The sequence below is a fragment of the Anabrus simplex genome, chromosome 2 (genome assembly GCF_040414725.1).
Source record: "Anabrus simplex isolate iqAnaSimp1 chromosome 2, ASM4041472v1, whole genome shotgun sequence".
NCBI classification, from domain to species: domain Eukaryota; kingdom Metazoa; phylum Arthropoda; class Insecta; order Orthoptera; family Tettigoniidae; genus Anabrus; species Anabrus simplex.
Window position 1 is genome coordinate 987,278,595 of NC_090266.1, and position 17,207 is coordinate 987,295,801.

General features: G+C 41.2%; 1 protein-coding gene across 1 annotated transcript in view; it reads right to left on the reverse strand.

The window, feature by feature from the left end:
* dx (deltex) overlaps positions 1-16,821 on the reverse strand; it is a 148,445-nt gene extending 131,624 nt beyond the window's left edge. The window contains exon 1 of the mRNA XM_067141850.2: positions 16,268-16,821. Within this exon, the coding sequence (XP_066997951.2) occupies positions 16,268-16,466 (199 nt within the window). The 5' untranslated portion in view covers positions 16,467-16,821. The remainder of the gene's footprint in view (positions 1-16,267) is intronic.
* Positions 16,822-17,207: the final 386 nt, after the last annotated feature.

A 17,207-nucleotide genomic window follows, 5' to 3' on the forward strand; every position in this document is an offset into this window, starting at 1 on the left:
CTTAGCCAAGCAGGTTTATCTGTTCGCCAAATTGCGAAACAGTGTAGTGTGTCTTTAGGGGGAGTGCAATACCCCCTTCACCACCAGAAGACAACAGGCAGCAATAAGGACATTCCACGACCAGACGACCTCGTAAAACAACTAAAAGCGATGATAAATATATCAGAAATATCAGAAATACCAGTAAGATAAATAGAATCAAAACAGTGCCCCAAATTTGTGCAGAATTGGCAGAAATGAACACGACAACAATATCTGTTGCAACAGTAAAAAAGAGACTGATAGAAGCCGGCTTGAAATGATGTGTCACAGCAAGGAAACCCCTTTCAAGGCCCATGAATAAACATAAGAGACTTGAATGGGCTAGAAAACATCGTAATTGGACATCGGAAGAGTGGACGAATGAATCGAAGTTTGAGATTTTTTTAACCAAAAGGAGAATATTTGTTCGCCAATTTGTAGGGGAAAGGGTAGCCTAGCAGTGTGTTCTATCTACAGTTAAACATGGTGGAGATTCTATTATGGTTTGTTGATGTTTTGGCGGAGATAGAGTTGGCGACATTGTGAGAATAGAAGGATGTATGGATCAGAAGCAGTACTACCGCATACTCCAGTATCATGCAATACCAAGTGGATTGCGCTTAATATGGAAAGGGTTCACCTTACAACAGGGTAATGACCCAAAACATCGGTCGGCATACTGTACGAACTACATTGCATCAAAGGAAAAACAGAAAGTACTGAAATATATGGTATGGCCGTCCCAATGCCCCGATTGTAATACCATTGAAATTGTCTGGGATGAAGTGGACAGATGTATCAGGGAAGTTAATATATCCAGCAAGGAACATCTCTGGTATATTGTTAAGGATGTGTGGAATCATATAGATTCACGATACCTACAAAAACCGATTGACAGCATCCCTCGAGTTTGTGAGGCAGTCATTAAATCCAAAGGAGGATACTTTGATGAAAGTAAAATATAATGTTTGTGATTGTATTATATATGTGTAAGTTAATATAATTATCTTTTGTGAAAAATAACGTTTGATTTGTGTTGCAAATCTTAAATACCAGGGTGTATTGAAATTAATGAGCGGTAGTGTACGTCCTTTATTTTGAATGTTTTGTTCCTCTCTGCCACTTCTCTCTTGACTTGAGCCCGAATCACTTCACATTAACTATCCATCTTTAACTGCACTTACGGTGCGAACTCAACAGCTGAATGACGGGGAATGACTCGGGTAAGATGGCCAGGAGTGGATGGGCTTCAGTTAGACAGCACTGCACGATCAGCGTTGCCAATCCGTGCCCGGTATTAAGCAACTCTCGAACCATCTGTCGCTTCGCCGTTCCCATATCTGACGACAGCGCAGTTTTCCTCACCCGCCTAATTTGGTGGCCGCGACAATAGTCATGATGTGTCAATGGTAATGTTCAGAGAAGGTGAGGTAATTACTGATAATTTAGTTACAGCTAATGAATTAAATGATTGGTATGGCAATGTATTTCATGAACAAAAATGCTTGGCAATAGACATTAATGATAACAATGACTGTTCTCTCTTCCAAATAAGGCATAGAGATACTCAGAAAAGAATTAAGAAGTTAAAGTAAAATAAGTCAAAGGGGCCTGGCAATGTTGCTGGGAAGGTTCTCAAACTGGGAGGCAGATTTATTATATGCTGTTTAGAAATACAGTAGTATTTAATGAAACTATCAACAATGTGCATATTTCTGATGACTATAATACAATAAATGTAATCTAACTTTTAAGGGGGAAGGGGAGGGACTGATAATACCTATAACCCTATTCTTCTGACGTCCATTGTATGTAAACAAATGGAAGACCTTATTCCCAAGTATCTGAGGGAACAATGAGATACTTTGTGGATTAATGACCTGCAACATGGTTTTAGAAAAGGATCCTTTGTTTAATAGTGTGGAATTTTTACAGGTGTGTTATAGTGTAACATTTATATTTAACCGTGTGTTCGACAGTTTGAAAAGCTTTTAAGTTCCATTAAACTAAGTCGACACTGCAAAGTATGGCTTCCTTATTTACTTTATTTTACATTTTATGGCCTACATTGGACCACTCTAGTCAATTATAAAAATGATTTCTTGATTTCCTATCAGCCCAATATTTTTTCATTCTGAGAGATGCTGCATTCCTTCATTCTGTTGAAAATACCCTCCCATTAGACCTTTTATTCATCTTTGTCTGTAGCCTGGTGCATGTGTCTTGAAGTATCTTAGTTTTTTCTGTTTTGTTTTTGAGATTGTCTATTTTTACACTGACTGACAGAGCAAATGCAACACCAAGAAGGAGTGGTCAGAACTTTATGCCAATTGCAGGGTAGACTGACGTCACTGAGGTATGCTCATGATGTGAAATGCGCCGCTGTGCTGCGCACGTAGCGAACGATAAATGGGACACGGCGTTGGCGAATGGCCCACTTCGTACCGTGATTTCTCAGCCGACAGTCATTGTAGAACGTGTTGTCGTGTGCCACAGGACACGTGTATAGCTAAGAATGCCAGGCCGCCGTCAACGGAGGCATTTCCAGCAGACAGACGACTTTACGAGGGGTATGGTGATCGGGCTGAGAAGGGCAGGTTGGTCGCTTCGTCAAATCGCAGCCGATACCCATAGGGATGTGTCCACGGTGCAGCGCCTGTGGCGAAGATGGTTGGCGCAGGGACATGTGGCACGTGCGAGGGGTCCAGGCGCAGCCCGAGTGACGTCAGCACGCAAGGATCGGCGCATCCGCCGCCAAGCGGTGGCAGCCCCGCACGCCACGTCAACCGCCATTCTTCAGCATGTGCAAGACACCCTGGCTGTTCCAATATCGACCAGAACAATTTCCCGTCGATTGGTTGAAGGAGGCCTGCACTCCCGGCGTCCGCTCAGAAGACTACCATTGACTCCACAGCATAGACGTGCACGCCTGGCATGGTGCCGGGCTAGAGCGACTTGGATGAGGGAATGGTGGAACGTCGTGTTCTCCGATGAGTCACGCTTCTGTTCTGTCAGTGATAGTCACCGCAGACGAGTGTGGCGTCGGCGTGGAGAAAGGTCAAATCCGGCAGTAACTGTGGAGCGCCCTACCGCTAGACAACGCGGCATCATGGTTTGGGGCGCTATTGCGTATGATTCCACGTCACCTCTAGTGCGTATTCAAGGCACGTTAAATGCCCACCGCTACGTGCAGCATGTGCTGCGGCCGGTGGCACTCCCGTACCTTCAGGGGCTGCCCAATGCTCTGTTTCAGCAGGATAATGCCCGCCCACACACTGCTCGCATCTCCCAACAGGCTCTACGAGGTGTACAGATGCTTCCGTCGCCAGCGTACTCTCAAGATCTCTCACCAATCGAACACGTGTGGGATCTCATTGGACGCCGTTTGCAAACTCTGCCCCAGCCTCGTACGGACGACCAACTGTGGCAAATGGTTGACAGAGAATGGAGAACCATCCCTCAGGACACCATCCGCACTCTTATTGACTCTGTACCTCGACGTGTTTCTGCGTACATCGCCGCTCGCGGTGGTCCTACATCCTACTGAGTCAATGCCGTGCGCATTGTGTAACCTGCATATCGGTTTGAAATAAACATCAATTATTCGTCCGTGCCGTCTCTGTTTTTTCCCCAACTTTCATCCCTTTTGAACCACTCCTTCTTGGTGTTGCATTTGCTCTGTCAGTCAGTGTATTTGTAGTTCTTTAATATGCTCCTTAATTTGCATGATCCATTTAATCTTGGTCTTGCTATTCCCTAATTTTTTCAATTATTCTTCTGCTAATTCTGGTGCCAGGTGTTCTAATGAGATGTCCAAAGAATGATATTGGTTTTTTCCTAATCGTGCTCAATACTGGTTCAATTTCCTTATAAACTGTTTTATTTGATGCTATTCTCCATTGTCTATTAACTTGATACTGGCTTCCATATTAAAAAAAAAAGAAGATTCTCCTGCAAGAGTCACAGGATGTTGCTTGTTGGATATTAAGGAGTCACTAAAGTGTGCAAGTTGACACGATTGAATTTGCTAAAGCATTTGGTGTAGTACCACATGATATTTGAATCTGAAAACTGATGGAAAACAAATATTGATAAAAGGGTGGTTCTGTGGATCTGAATATTTTTGACACACTGCACAAAAATGGTGAAAGTGGAAAGTAAATATTCCAACAAAGTTTCTACAATGTCGGAAATCCTGCAGGGTAGTGCTTTTAGGCCACTTCTATTTATGACATTTATCAACGATATGTTGAATAAAATCTAAAGTGACTGCAGACTGTTTGCTGACAACTGTACAATATACAGAAAAAACCAAAACTCTGAAGATCATGGGGTTATTAAAAACCAATCAAAATGTAGTGCATAAGTGAACAATCAATAACAAAATGAAGATAAATTCACAAAAATATGGTCTCATATGAAATGGGAAGAAACATAGGCACGAGGTCTTTCAATACACAAGAACCTCGTTTATCCGGATGGTGGGACCGGAACTGGTCTGGATTATCGAAAATCCGGATAATCCGGAAAACTAAAAAACAAATACAGTACATGTTACATATTAACATAAGTTGTACAGTAATACCTTTTTTCAATTGTACAAAAAAAATATAACAACACTTTTCTTACATTTACGACTGTTTTATGAACTAAAATGTGTGAGCTTTTTCTGTTTTACATCTGTATAGAATTTGCACACAGTTCGATCAGGAAGATGTTTTACCAACATCAGTTCTGCCGGTGCGGTTTCAGTCTAGGGTTCTAAATAGGCCGTCAGTTTGTCCAGCTGCATTGTTGCATCTCCATGAGTCATTGTTTCTTCCGATGAGCGCTCGTTTCATTTTCAAATTCACTATCACTCTCGCCATTACCTGCCGAGGAACAAGAGGCAATAATTTATTCATCTGTCATGGTGCCGTAGCCTGAATTACAGTCGTTTTTCAACCAGTCATTTATATTGTTCACATCTATGTCCGAGCCTCCGGGAATGCGTGCAAATGTGTCAAGGAACTCAGAAGCTGCCACGGTTTCCCATTCTCAATTCCAGGCGAAAGCCGGGACAGTACCTTTGATAGACCACAGCCAACTTACTTCGAATAGCTATCCTTAACTATTGTTGGCGGAAAAGACATTCAAGAATCGACCCCATAAAAGAAATACTGTACAAGTAAAAATAAATTTTTGTTATTTTCGATCCGGATTAATGAGGGCCGGATAAAGGAGGTTCTTGTGTACTGTCCTGGATCAGATGCTCTTATGACAGGTGATAATGGACATCTTTTTTTTTTTTTGCTAGTTGCTTTACGTCGCACCGACACATATAGGTCTTATGCCGACGATGGGACAGGAAAGGGCTAGGAGTGGGAAGAAAGCGGCGGTGGCCTTAATTAAGGTACAGCCCCAGCATTTGCCTGGTGTGAAAATGGGAAACCACGGAAAACCATTTTCAGGGCTGCCGACAGTGGGATTCGAACCTACTATCTCCCGAATACTGGATACTGGCCGCAATTAAGCGACTGCAGCTATCGACCTCGGTATGGACATCATTAAGAAGAAGGAGACCAAAATAAAATCATAAAAACAGGAAAGGTTAAGTGTATGGACCTAAAAGGGTAGTAGCCTGTTTTATCATGTATAGTATTTTCTATTAGTTTTTACTTTATTGTTAACTATTCTATGGACTCTGTTTTAATTTGCATTTATATATGGCTGCACTTCAAGGCAATACCTTATTCCACTGTAATCTATATTTGCCATCATATTATCAGAAAATAAGGCATTGTGAATTAAATCCACTGATTATTTTAAATTTACAAACAAATATTTACCATATTCTGCAATCAACTTTTCACTTTACGCGAATGATTGGTCCTGCTTATGTAGAATAACAGGACTTTTCTAGTTGACTCTCCCCAAGCTGGCTTATTCATATAAGCATTGTACATGGCACATAACTATGCTATTTTTTCTAGCCTGCCGCTTATCAAACAGGGCTTTCAACTCTCCCCAAGCTGGCTTATTCATATAGGCATTGTACATGACACAAAACCGTGCTCTTTTCTTTCTACTCTCCAGTGTTTCCCACACAAGTTTATCTATTGTTCTTGTTACACCACTTCTAGGATTGAAATCATTAAGCTTGAACCTCGCAGCCTTTTGCTATACCAGCTCGGGTTCATGATCAGCCCTCCTTGGTACAGACTTCATGCGACTGCTATATGTACTAGGATTGGCCTCATGAGCGATAAATAGCCCAGTGCCTTCGTCTAGGAATCACTGCCCTTTATCACCCTCATCATGAAATGTAAGGACTTCTACGTTTTAGTTATTATTAGAGCCCGGAAGTTAGGCAAAATGCCTTTTTTATCTGACTGGATATATTGAAGAATCAGATAGAGATAAATATGTTTTCATGCATTTAGGAAGTGTAGAGACAATTTGTATTTTGCCTTTTTTTGCCTATTGTGGCTTCCATTGCCTATTTTATGATTTAAAGCTCTTTTTGCCTTTTTTGATCGTTATGCAATGTTTTTCTGCGGTTTACACATTTTTAAAAGCACATAATCAATTTCCGTACATCGAAGACAAAAAAGGTTGCACAAATTAAATTACATATTGCCGTCTCAAATATCTATTTAGAATATCATTCCCTGTAAATCGTTTAGTTTTCAGGCATTCGAAAGCTTATTTTCTCAACCCATTCATTTAACCTCTGTAAATAGCAGAACCTTCATTAGTGAAAGGAATGCACAACCATAATGAATACCAGAAAAGAGAGAGGATGAGGGAACTACGTCTCTTCTTCCTCACATCCCTTTTGCTGTGACAATGTGTAATTACCTGGTATTCCCGATTTTGAAATTATAAGAAGCGGTTAGTCTACTGGTGAACTTGTTAAAGGCAACTCGGGTGTTCGCGCCGACTTATTTATCATGCCAAAATTTTCATCGTTGCGTGGTAAATTACATGGCTATGTTTGGAAATTCGGATACACTTTCTACTGATGGAGCTATACTCTTTTGCAAAATCTGTGAAAAATCTATTAATCAAAAAAAAAGTACTTTATAACTCAACATTTTGCAACAACGAAACATAAGTCTAGGTTAAATATTGTTGGCCCTAAGATCAATTTAATATCAACAGCAGTTACAACATCCAGCAGGCAATCTCAGTTTTCCCTGGATCTATGTAAAGCTTTCTTGGACTCCGGAATTCCATTCTGGAAACTGGAAAATCAATCCCTCAGGACGTTTCTGCAGAAGTACACTAAAGAAGTAGTTCCGTGAGAATCCACATTAAGAAAAACGAATTTGATAGAGACCCTGCAGAGGATTCGAAGCAGAGTTGCAGAGAAGAATATCTGGATCTCCAATGATGAAACTACGGATGCAATGGGACGTTACATGACCAACGTCATCATTGGAACTATGGAAGCAAAGCAAACTGACCTATCATCAGTATTTCTTTTGACGACAGAAGAGATGGAGAGAGCAAATTTTTCCACAGTGGCACAGTTGTTCACAAATTCATTAATGTTACTCTGGCCGGATGGAATACGGCATGATGATGTCCTACTATTTGTCACAGATGCGGCACCTTACATGAGAAAAGAAGCTACAGCCTTGAAAGTTCTCTTTCCTAAAATGCTCCACTTCACATGTCTAGACCATGGACTGCACAGAATTGCTGAAGAGATAAGAAGTTTGTATACTCACGTGGATAAGTTAGTTTCAAATACCAAGAAAATCTTCCTAAAATCACCCTCTCGAATCCGGGTTTTCAAGAACGTAGCACCAGAGCTCCCTTTACCTCCACAGCCAGTTCTCACCAGATGGGGAACCTGGATCTCAGCAGACATATATTACAGCAACAATTTGGACAAGATACGTGAGGTAGTTCATGCAGTATCAGTGGACGAAGTTGCTTCAGTTCGCAAGGTAAAAAAGTTGCTGGACCATGAAGAGCTCAGCAATGCTCTGGCATTTATAACAGCACATTACAGTGTGATACCAGAAGCAATCTTGAAGTTGGAGAAAAGGGATGATTCGCTGGTATCATCTATGGCAATCTTTGAAGATGCAGTAAATCAACTGTTGCAAGCACCAGGAGAAAAAGGAAGCAGTGTTAGTGAAAAGCGTACACATGTTCTGAGTGCTAATGTGGACACTGAAAAAATGAAGAACATTCGTGATGTTCTGAAAGGTGAAAATTCTGTTTTAACTGGCACGTGTCCTTCCGAAATAGCTCGTTTCAAATTTGCGCCAATCACTTCAGTGGAAGTAGAACGTTCCTTTTCCATGATGAAAGACATTCTTTCTGACAAGCATCTATCTATGACAGTTGATAGTTTGAAAAAGCACCTTGTTGTTGCTTGTAACCAAGGAAAGTAAGAGTATGTACGCTAATTATGTGATAAATTGATAATAAGAAATGAATATTTAAAATACATATTTTCATTAATAACAAGTGAGAGTCCTCTTTGCTTTCACTCGTAATAAATGCCTATTTTAATTACAGTACTGCCTATTTTCAGTATTTCAAGTGACTTTTTGCCTGCCTATTTTAACCAAAAATAAATGCCTAACTTCCGGGCTCTAGTTATTATGCTTCCTACACAAGTTATCATCATGTTCCTCAGAGGCCAGTGATCTGGATGTTAGGCCCCTTTGAACAGTCATCATTACAAGACTGGATTTTAAAGGTAATCCCCCATTTTTTATTTCAACATGAAATAATTAATTACTGTTTTCAAACCTATCTTGGGCCGATGATCTTTAAACAACAAGCATCATCATCATCATCAAACCTATCTTCCACCAATCAAATTACACGGTTTTGAATTCCCATTTTAAGTCTGTATTCCCTTTTTTAGTATTTCTTATTTTAATCCTTTTTAGACAGAATATTGCAAACAGTTTACCTAATTCCTATATCTTTTCCAGAGAAAATGAAATTCAGAGTTGTCTTCTCTCTGTGCCTAATTTAAGAGGGGATGCTAGTGGAGCTAACATTGCCAATCTTTTGCTCTCAACTTTTCAGGAATTATGCATTCCATTAAAAAACTGCCTAGCTCTTGGTGCTGATAATGCTCCAGTAATGGTAGGATTAAAGAATGGTGTGGCAGGATGTTTGAAGCAGGAAAATAGTAACATAATCATCGTAAGCTGCTCTTGTCACCTAATTAATCTTGCTGCAGAGAAGGGTGCAGCATGCTTGCCCGTAAATGTAGATGAAAGTATAATTGATATATTTTATTATCTGGAAAGGAGTGCAAAGAGGAAAGAAAAGTTCAGAGAATTTCAGACTTTACACAACACAGAGATCAGGAATATTCTGAAGCACGTGCCTACTCAATGGTTATCAACTAAGAAGGTGTTTAGATAGGATTTTACTGCAGTGGGACCCTTTGGTTACTTTATTCAGGAGCAAAATAGTGAGTAAGGATTCTCATATAGGAACTTAGAATACTTGCAAAATTCTTAAGCACAGTCCAAGTGCAGATGTGTCTTGTTTGTCTGAAAAGGTGAAGCATTGTCATAACATTTCACCATACTCCTCAGTTAAAAGGAAAACCCGGTCATCAATTTTACCCCCCAAAAAATGAAACCACTCATGACACTAAGAGCCTTGCATTGGCATGTGAAGAACTGCAAATTTGATAAGGTCTTCAGACCAAATTTTGTTCTTAGGATTAAATAAGGCTGATAACGCTCTATAAAAGAGGGGTAACCGGGCAAGTTGGCTGTGCAGTTAGAGGCGCCGGGCTGTGAGCTTGCATCCGGGAGACAGTGGGTTTAAATCCCACTGTCGGCAGCCCTGAAGATGATTTTCCGTGGTTTCCCATTTTCACACCAGGCAAATGCTGGGGCTGTACCTTAATTAAGGCCACGGCCGCTTCCTTCCAACTACTAGGCCTTTCCTATCCCATCGTCGCCATAAGACTTATCTATGTCAGTGCGACGTAAAGCCACTAGCAAAAAAAAAAAAAAAAAAAAAAAAAAAAAAAAAAAAAAAAAAAAAAAAAAGGCAAAACATGTACCTTGAAAATTTGGTAGTTTCTATGTTCATTTGACCATGCAACAGTGGAATGAATTGTATTAAATAGGTGGCGTAATAAAATACTCCTTGTGTAAACATAGTGATATATCTGACAGTTACCGGTATGTAGTTAGGTTTGTATTTAGGTACTTTGAGAGAATAGGATAAATATATAAGGTCATGGGTCGAAATGGATGGTACAGAGATTTGCCCATGGGTTATTACTTCACCTGGGTTGTTTGTTATAATGAGATCGATGAGTGTGTGTGTGATGAACAGTTAGTTGCATACACACGATTCGGGGTTGTAGTGGGAAAACAGTCATGTTACAAGTAGTACACAAATCTACTAATTGATCAGTGTCATAGTGTCATTCGTACTAAGTAGGTTAAAGTCACCCATTTATCATTAACTCCTAACACAAACAGATGCATCCTTAGCTAGTTCTATATTCTTTCTTCCATAAGCCCCATTAATATTGATAGCTTCCCATCAAATTCCATTTCGTTCACCAAGTTGCTTCCAAGGAGTCCCCCGCTGGTCAAAACATAGTGGGGCTCCATTACTCCCATAGGTCCGAGGTTTCCATAATAAAACATTCTGAGCATGCTTGGTGAAAATTCTGTGAAGCAGGATGCTACCCTTACTGACACATAGTCCAAGTGAAGATCTCCCCTCTTAACAGTTTAGGGACTACCGGTGGATTGTATAGTTCTAGCCACCTGAGCACAAGGACGGCCATGACTCAGAACATGTCTGAGATGCCCACTCCCAATCCATAGCAACTTGCATCCCGACTCTCAGGACCACTTACTACGCCACTCAGCTGTTGCCCATGGTTCCCTAACTAGGATGTGACTACTGTAACCCAAGCCACATACCATGTTGTTAAATAAACTGTTTTAATGTAAATTTCAGTGTTATACTGCTGTACTGCAAGTAAGCATTGCCACCATGAAATTTCACAATTGCAATGTAATTGTTGTTGTTGCTGCTGCTGTTGTTATTATTAATGGCAGTTCAAATCGAACATATGAACACAACTATGCTTGTTCCCATTATTAAGGCTTTAGTATTTACTGGTACTCAAATATTAATCGATGTGTGGAAGATGTTTGCTTTGCTTTCTTGCTTGCTTGTTTTAAGGGGCCTAACATCGAGGTCATCGGCCCCTAATGGTACAAAATGAAAGAACAAAAATTGCAAAGGCATCCACTGACCAAAATAAAAATAAAATATGGCATGAAGAATGAATGGATGGACAGGAACTCAACACAACACAAAACAAACAAACAAAAACCAGTGGATCGGACTCAATACAGATCGAAAATAACAGTATTACAGACCAAGGAACCACTTATAAATCACAATGATGCTTGGTGTCTAAAGGGGGTGCAAAATCCACGTCTAAGGCCCCACAGAATGGTACATGTCGCGAGTAAAATAGAACCATGGTATGTGTCATGTTGGGGCATTAATCAGAAGTTGCGAAGACTCACGGTGTTTCACAAAAGATGGTACTACTCACAAGTATTGCAATACGTACAAGTAACGCAGACCTATGGTGTGTCTCACACAATGGCCCAACTCAGAGTCAACGCAAACCGAGAAGGTTCCCCACCTAGGTGTACTAAACACGGGCGCCGGTATTCCCGTGGTGTTCCTCACACAGTGGGTACTAATCACAGGCAACGCAGACCCACGGTGCTGCTCATATAGTGGTACAACTCACAGGCTACGCCCAGACCCGCGGTGTTGCACACATGGGTACGACGCACGGGTACTGGAATCCACCAGGCCAGGCTTTTACTGCTACTAATCACAAACCTATTTCGTACCGAATTTAGTGGTACTACTCGCAAGTACAGGCAACCTATGGTGTTCCCCGCGTGATGGTACGATTCCAAATTAGTTTCATGGTTCTAATTCAGTCAGCCCTTGGTCACCCCTTTTAGTCGCCTCTTACGACAGGCAGGGGATACTACGGGTGTATTCTGCATGTGTGTCCCCCACCCGCAGGGGGTAGTGTGTTTGGTCCGCGAGAGGTATTTTATTTCCCTCAAATCCGCCGGCAAGCCGGTGAGGACCCCCCTATCCGCCACCTGGGACGCGCCACGTGGGAGTATCACCTCTCCCCCTGCTACGCCTGCGTAGCAGGTTCGTGGTGTGGAAGATGTAAACTCAGCTTCGAGAAGAGGGATACATACACCACACTGAACCATTCTATTAAGTTTGTGTGATCCTGAAACCAAAACCACCGAGCTTGATAGCTGCAGTCGCTTAAGTGCGGCCAATATCCAGTATTCGGGAGATCGTGGGTTCTAACCCCACTGTCGGCAGCCCTGAAGATGGTTTTCCGTGGTTTCCCATTTTCACACCAGGCAAATGCTGGGGCTGTACCTTAATTAAGGCCACGGCCGCTTCCTTCCCACTCCTAGCTCCTTCCTGCCTCATCGTCGCCATAAAACCTATCTGTGTCAGTGTGACGTAAAACAAAATAGCAACCAAAAAAAAGAAAAAAAAACTAGAATACTGAATGGTAGTAGAAATCATTGAAAACCAACTTTAAGTGTGAGTCGGAATGGGGATGATTATTTTACATGTTTTTGAGTTCCTTCAGTCTGGCTCCTTGGCTCAATGGAGCTCAATGGTTCAAATGGCCTGGCATTCAATTCTCGGTTGGGTTAGGGATTTTAATCTTAAATGGTTAATTCCAATAATAATATTAATTTTCGTGACTGGGAGTAAGCCCCAATGTTAGAGCCGCAAAGTGGCCTTAGGCCTCTACCTTCTTGTGGAAACACCATTGGTCTGGCCTGGTTCTTGTCGTGCGGATGGTTAAAATAGGACCTGGACATGACCAGTGATATAGGGACAAGCAAAGGGGGTTTGGGGGCGTAACCCGCCAGGTTAGAGCCGCGAAGCGAGCTTAGGTCTCTATTTTACTGTGGAAACACCACTGGTCTGGGCTGATTCTTGCCGTGCGGACAGTTAGGATATGACCTGGACAAGACCAGTGATATAGGGGCAAGCAAAGGGGGTCTGGGGGCGTAAGACCCCAGGTTAGGGCCGCGATGCAGCCTTAGGCCTTTACATTCCTGAGGAAACAAAATTCATTTCTTAACATGTTACATTTACTTAAGTGTTTTTATTGTGTCGGGTTGGTAACTGAATACGACTAGCATAACTGACAGGAATGAGATCACGTGCCATTTTATGCTCACCAATAGGAATGCAAGTAGGTGTTTCAGCAATGAAAATGGCGTGTAATGCTCTTCATTAGGTTATAAAAGTAAATCTATTTCTGGGGGCAAGATAGTGGGTTCCTGAACATCGCAATGAACACATCTCTCCTCTGAGATGCATTCCAAATACATATACAGTATACATTATCATTATAGACTGTTATGCCTTTCTGCGTTCAGTCCGCAAGCCTCTGTGAATTTACTAAACGTCGCCACAATCCTCGATTTGCAACTAGTGTTGTGGCCTCGTTTAGTTCTATACCTCTTATCTTTAAATCGCTAGAAACCAAGTCTAACCATCGTCGTCTTGGTCTACTTCTACTTCTCTTACCCTCCATAACAGAGTCCATTATTCTCCTAGGTAACCTATCCTCCTCCACTAGCCTCGTATGACCCCAACACCGAAGTCGGTCTATGCGTACAGCTTCATCCATCGAGTTCATTCCTAAATTAGCCTTTATCTCCTCATTCCGAGTACCCTTCTGCCATTGTTCCCACCTGTTTGTACCAGCAATCATTCTTGCTACTTTCATGTCTGTTACTTCTAACTTATGAATAAGATATCCTGAGTCCACCCAGCTTTCGCTCCCGTAAAGCAAAGTTAGTTTCGTCTGGGAGCTGACTTCCTTCTTACAGAATACTGTTGAATTACCTTTACGACTAAGATTTCATTAATTTCCACATTAGAAAAATCTTTGTCTCGAAGTGTCAATTTTTAGCAACAGTTCGTCTGCCATCCTCCCTATTTAGTAACTGCTGTTGCAGAAACATAACTAATAAGATGTGCGTCTAAATGCTTTAGCAGGAAGAAGTGATGTTCCTACTGAGGTCTGGTGGGAAATTAAAACTAAAATGGGAACCAATAGACATCTGAAAGTTCCAGTTAACTAACTTATTATACTCATACATAACGATAATTAACTACATTTCTATTAAACCAGTTTCTTTAGTAAATATTTGCAGATTCTGAACAGAATTTGAACTAGGCAAAGCCACACAGTGGCCTCGTACTCAAGGAAAATGCTGCAGTACAGTACTTGCTCACAATGACCTCACAAGGCAGGGATGGAATGTGATGACTCGAAGTGCTGATATTCTATTAAATACTGTACTCCTTCCCTGACATTCATTTGCTCTTTATAGGTCTTAATACCCACTCCAATGTAGTATACATACAAGCAGATACAAGTCAGGTGTAAACTGACTGGATTAACTGGATTAAGTGTATATGCACTTGATATACAGGACACTTGTCCATTCTTTTTGTAGTAGCATTAGAAAACATCTGCTGTATCCTCTGTTGAATGTACAGTCCACAAAACTTTTAGTGATACTTCGTTTTACGGGGGTGAGGAGTAAGGAGGGAGCTATCCTGGTACCGGTAATACTGCCAAATGAATGGAAATGAAATCTGAATTGAATCAATAGTATGATCGATCGATATGAATTTTCTAAACCGTCCTTTCCGTGTAGGAGTTCTATGTTGTTCATGTGATGTAGGGCCTACTTTGAATTTCCTCACACACGTTCAAGCTTATAATATATTTTGACCTTGCTGTTTAAATAATAATAGTATAAAATTTTGCACAATGGGCATGGAATAATTAATTTTCACAGATCTTTCTTAGAGAGGAGCCCCGTAGATTACACCACAGTACGTGATATCTGTCACATGGCCGTCCGCACAGTTCACACAGACACTGTATGTCTGGGATATGGAACTTCTTCATGCTACACACTCTATGGTGAAACCCATAAACCGCAAGGCGGCTAACTACATGTCTCAGCTCGTAATTCGAGTCCATCCAGTCAGTCGGCATCATTGCTTCGGTCGCATAGAAATCGTCCCATATTTCCTTCCATTTCTCTTGCAGCTCATGCAATAGTTGTTGATAAGCCTCAGTAGAAGGCAGATTCAACTACATGTTAAGCTCTTCAATGTAGTATTCCTGCCGAGCCAGTACATACGCCAGGCAGGTGTATAACAACAGTATTTAAAGTGTTGTAATTATAACACCACGTCTCACGGCGATGCATAATCGATTCTTTTTTTTTTTATGTCAGAGGTTGCCAATATGAATCTCTAAGATAACCAAGGTCTACCGATTCAGCACTAGGGAGCCAAAGTATCACTAAAAGTTTTGCATACTGTACAACATTTGAACTAACAGTGGTCATTTCTTGTAGAATGACACACTACTGGCTTGTTTGCAGCAGGCATAAAGGGTTAGACTTAACTCAGGGGTACCTTAAACTGCTCAAAGCGTATATGCTGAGCGAAGCAAAAAGAGGCAAGTGTTTTGACTTCATTCGGTGTCTATGTAGGCCTATATTAATTCACTGCCACTGCCCTGTTATTGTTAGGCTCTTGAGGGTAACGGATTACTGGTCTGCTTACATTAAGTTAAATATGGTTAGTCAAGCGAGGCGTAAGTAGTTAGTACTTGTTAAGATGCGCGTTTCACTGTTAGTTGAGACTAAGGTCGTAATACTGAAAGAAGCCTTCGGACATTTCTTAGAAGGAGGTCTGCTTTCTACCTGCCTGGGTGGGAATAAGGGAATAGGGTGTATGGTTGCCATGGAAACGTGGGCGGGTCTACTGCGGTTGCCATGGAGATAAGCCTCCTGGACGGCTCGTGTTGTTTGGAGTTGCCAAACCCCTCATTTCTGAGTTGTGTACAATAGAACACAGCAGTCTGATCGAACAAACAAGTCAGCCGAAAGCGAGGAGAAGGAGATAGGAAAGCAGGAATGTGTCAACACTGTGCAGTGGTACGTGCATTGCTCCTCCCCCCAGCCCTATCCGTCAGAATGCTTCTTTCAATATTACAGGTATAGTAGCTTTTGGTGAACGACTATCATGCGGTACATTTTGGTTCATTGGCACCCACCCTCTTAGAGTTTTATACAATTATGATATCACAGCAAAAGATATACACAGGAATACATCACTGTACACTTACCAGAATCTTCAGAACACTGAGTCTTTGTTTTTAAATTGATATAATATCTTTCTAACACTGGGTCGGCATCACTTAATATTACTCTCGTTAATTTTTTCGAATATGCTCTTTCCAGCAGCTGTGAAACTTCAGGACTATATGGACGCCAACGTCCCTGCCGATTTTCCCATTCCCATACAACAACGGCGTGAACGGACATATTCTGTAACACTTGTCAGACTCTGGACATTATAACCTGCAGGATATATCGAGAATATAAAGAAAAATAGCCACCTTAAAAACGTTCTTTTATAATCAACCAGAACACAGGTTGATTCCCGAATAATCATCCAGACCATGAATCATATTTCACAACATGCACAAAATGTAAGCAATACACATCTTCTAACTGCCCTTTCAAACAATAATATCTCGATGACACTTCTCCATTCCGTCACTTCTCAGTACACAAGTCAATCTTTTTGTACAATTGTAAATCAAATCACGTACTGGCCGCTGTTGTTATTAACGCGGAATGTATCAAAGAATATTAAATGATAACAAAGACATAACAAATAAGACCAGATATCAAGGAACACCTCGCCTGCATAGCAAGTGACAGCAAGGAACTTAGAATACTCTACAGGTAGGCCATTCCGGGCATGTGTGCTGCCATTGGTCAACGGCTTGTGACGTCATCGGGAAGAACACATCTGCGGTCTGTAATATTCTCTTGCATTAAATGCTGAATGCAAAGTAACATTTATCGTTTCTTTTCCGCTTTCAAACTGGTATGTCTTTCTGTCATGACTTGGAACTTATATTTAAATCATGAATATGTGTAATGAGTGAGAGAAAAATAGAAAATATCTATCGTAGGGCAAATTATAGTGCACAATGTATGTGCCAGCCTCGTAAGCCTTAGTTAGGCACGTTTGTTGTTAATAATCATATTGCAATG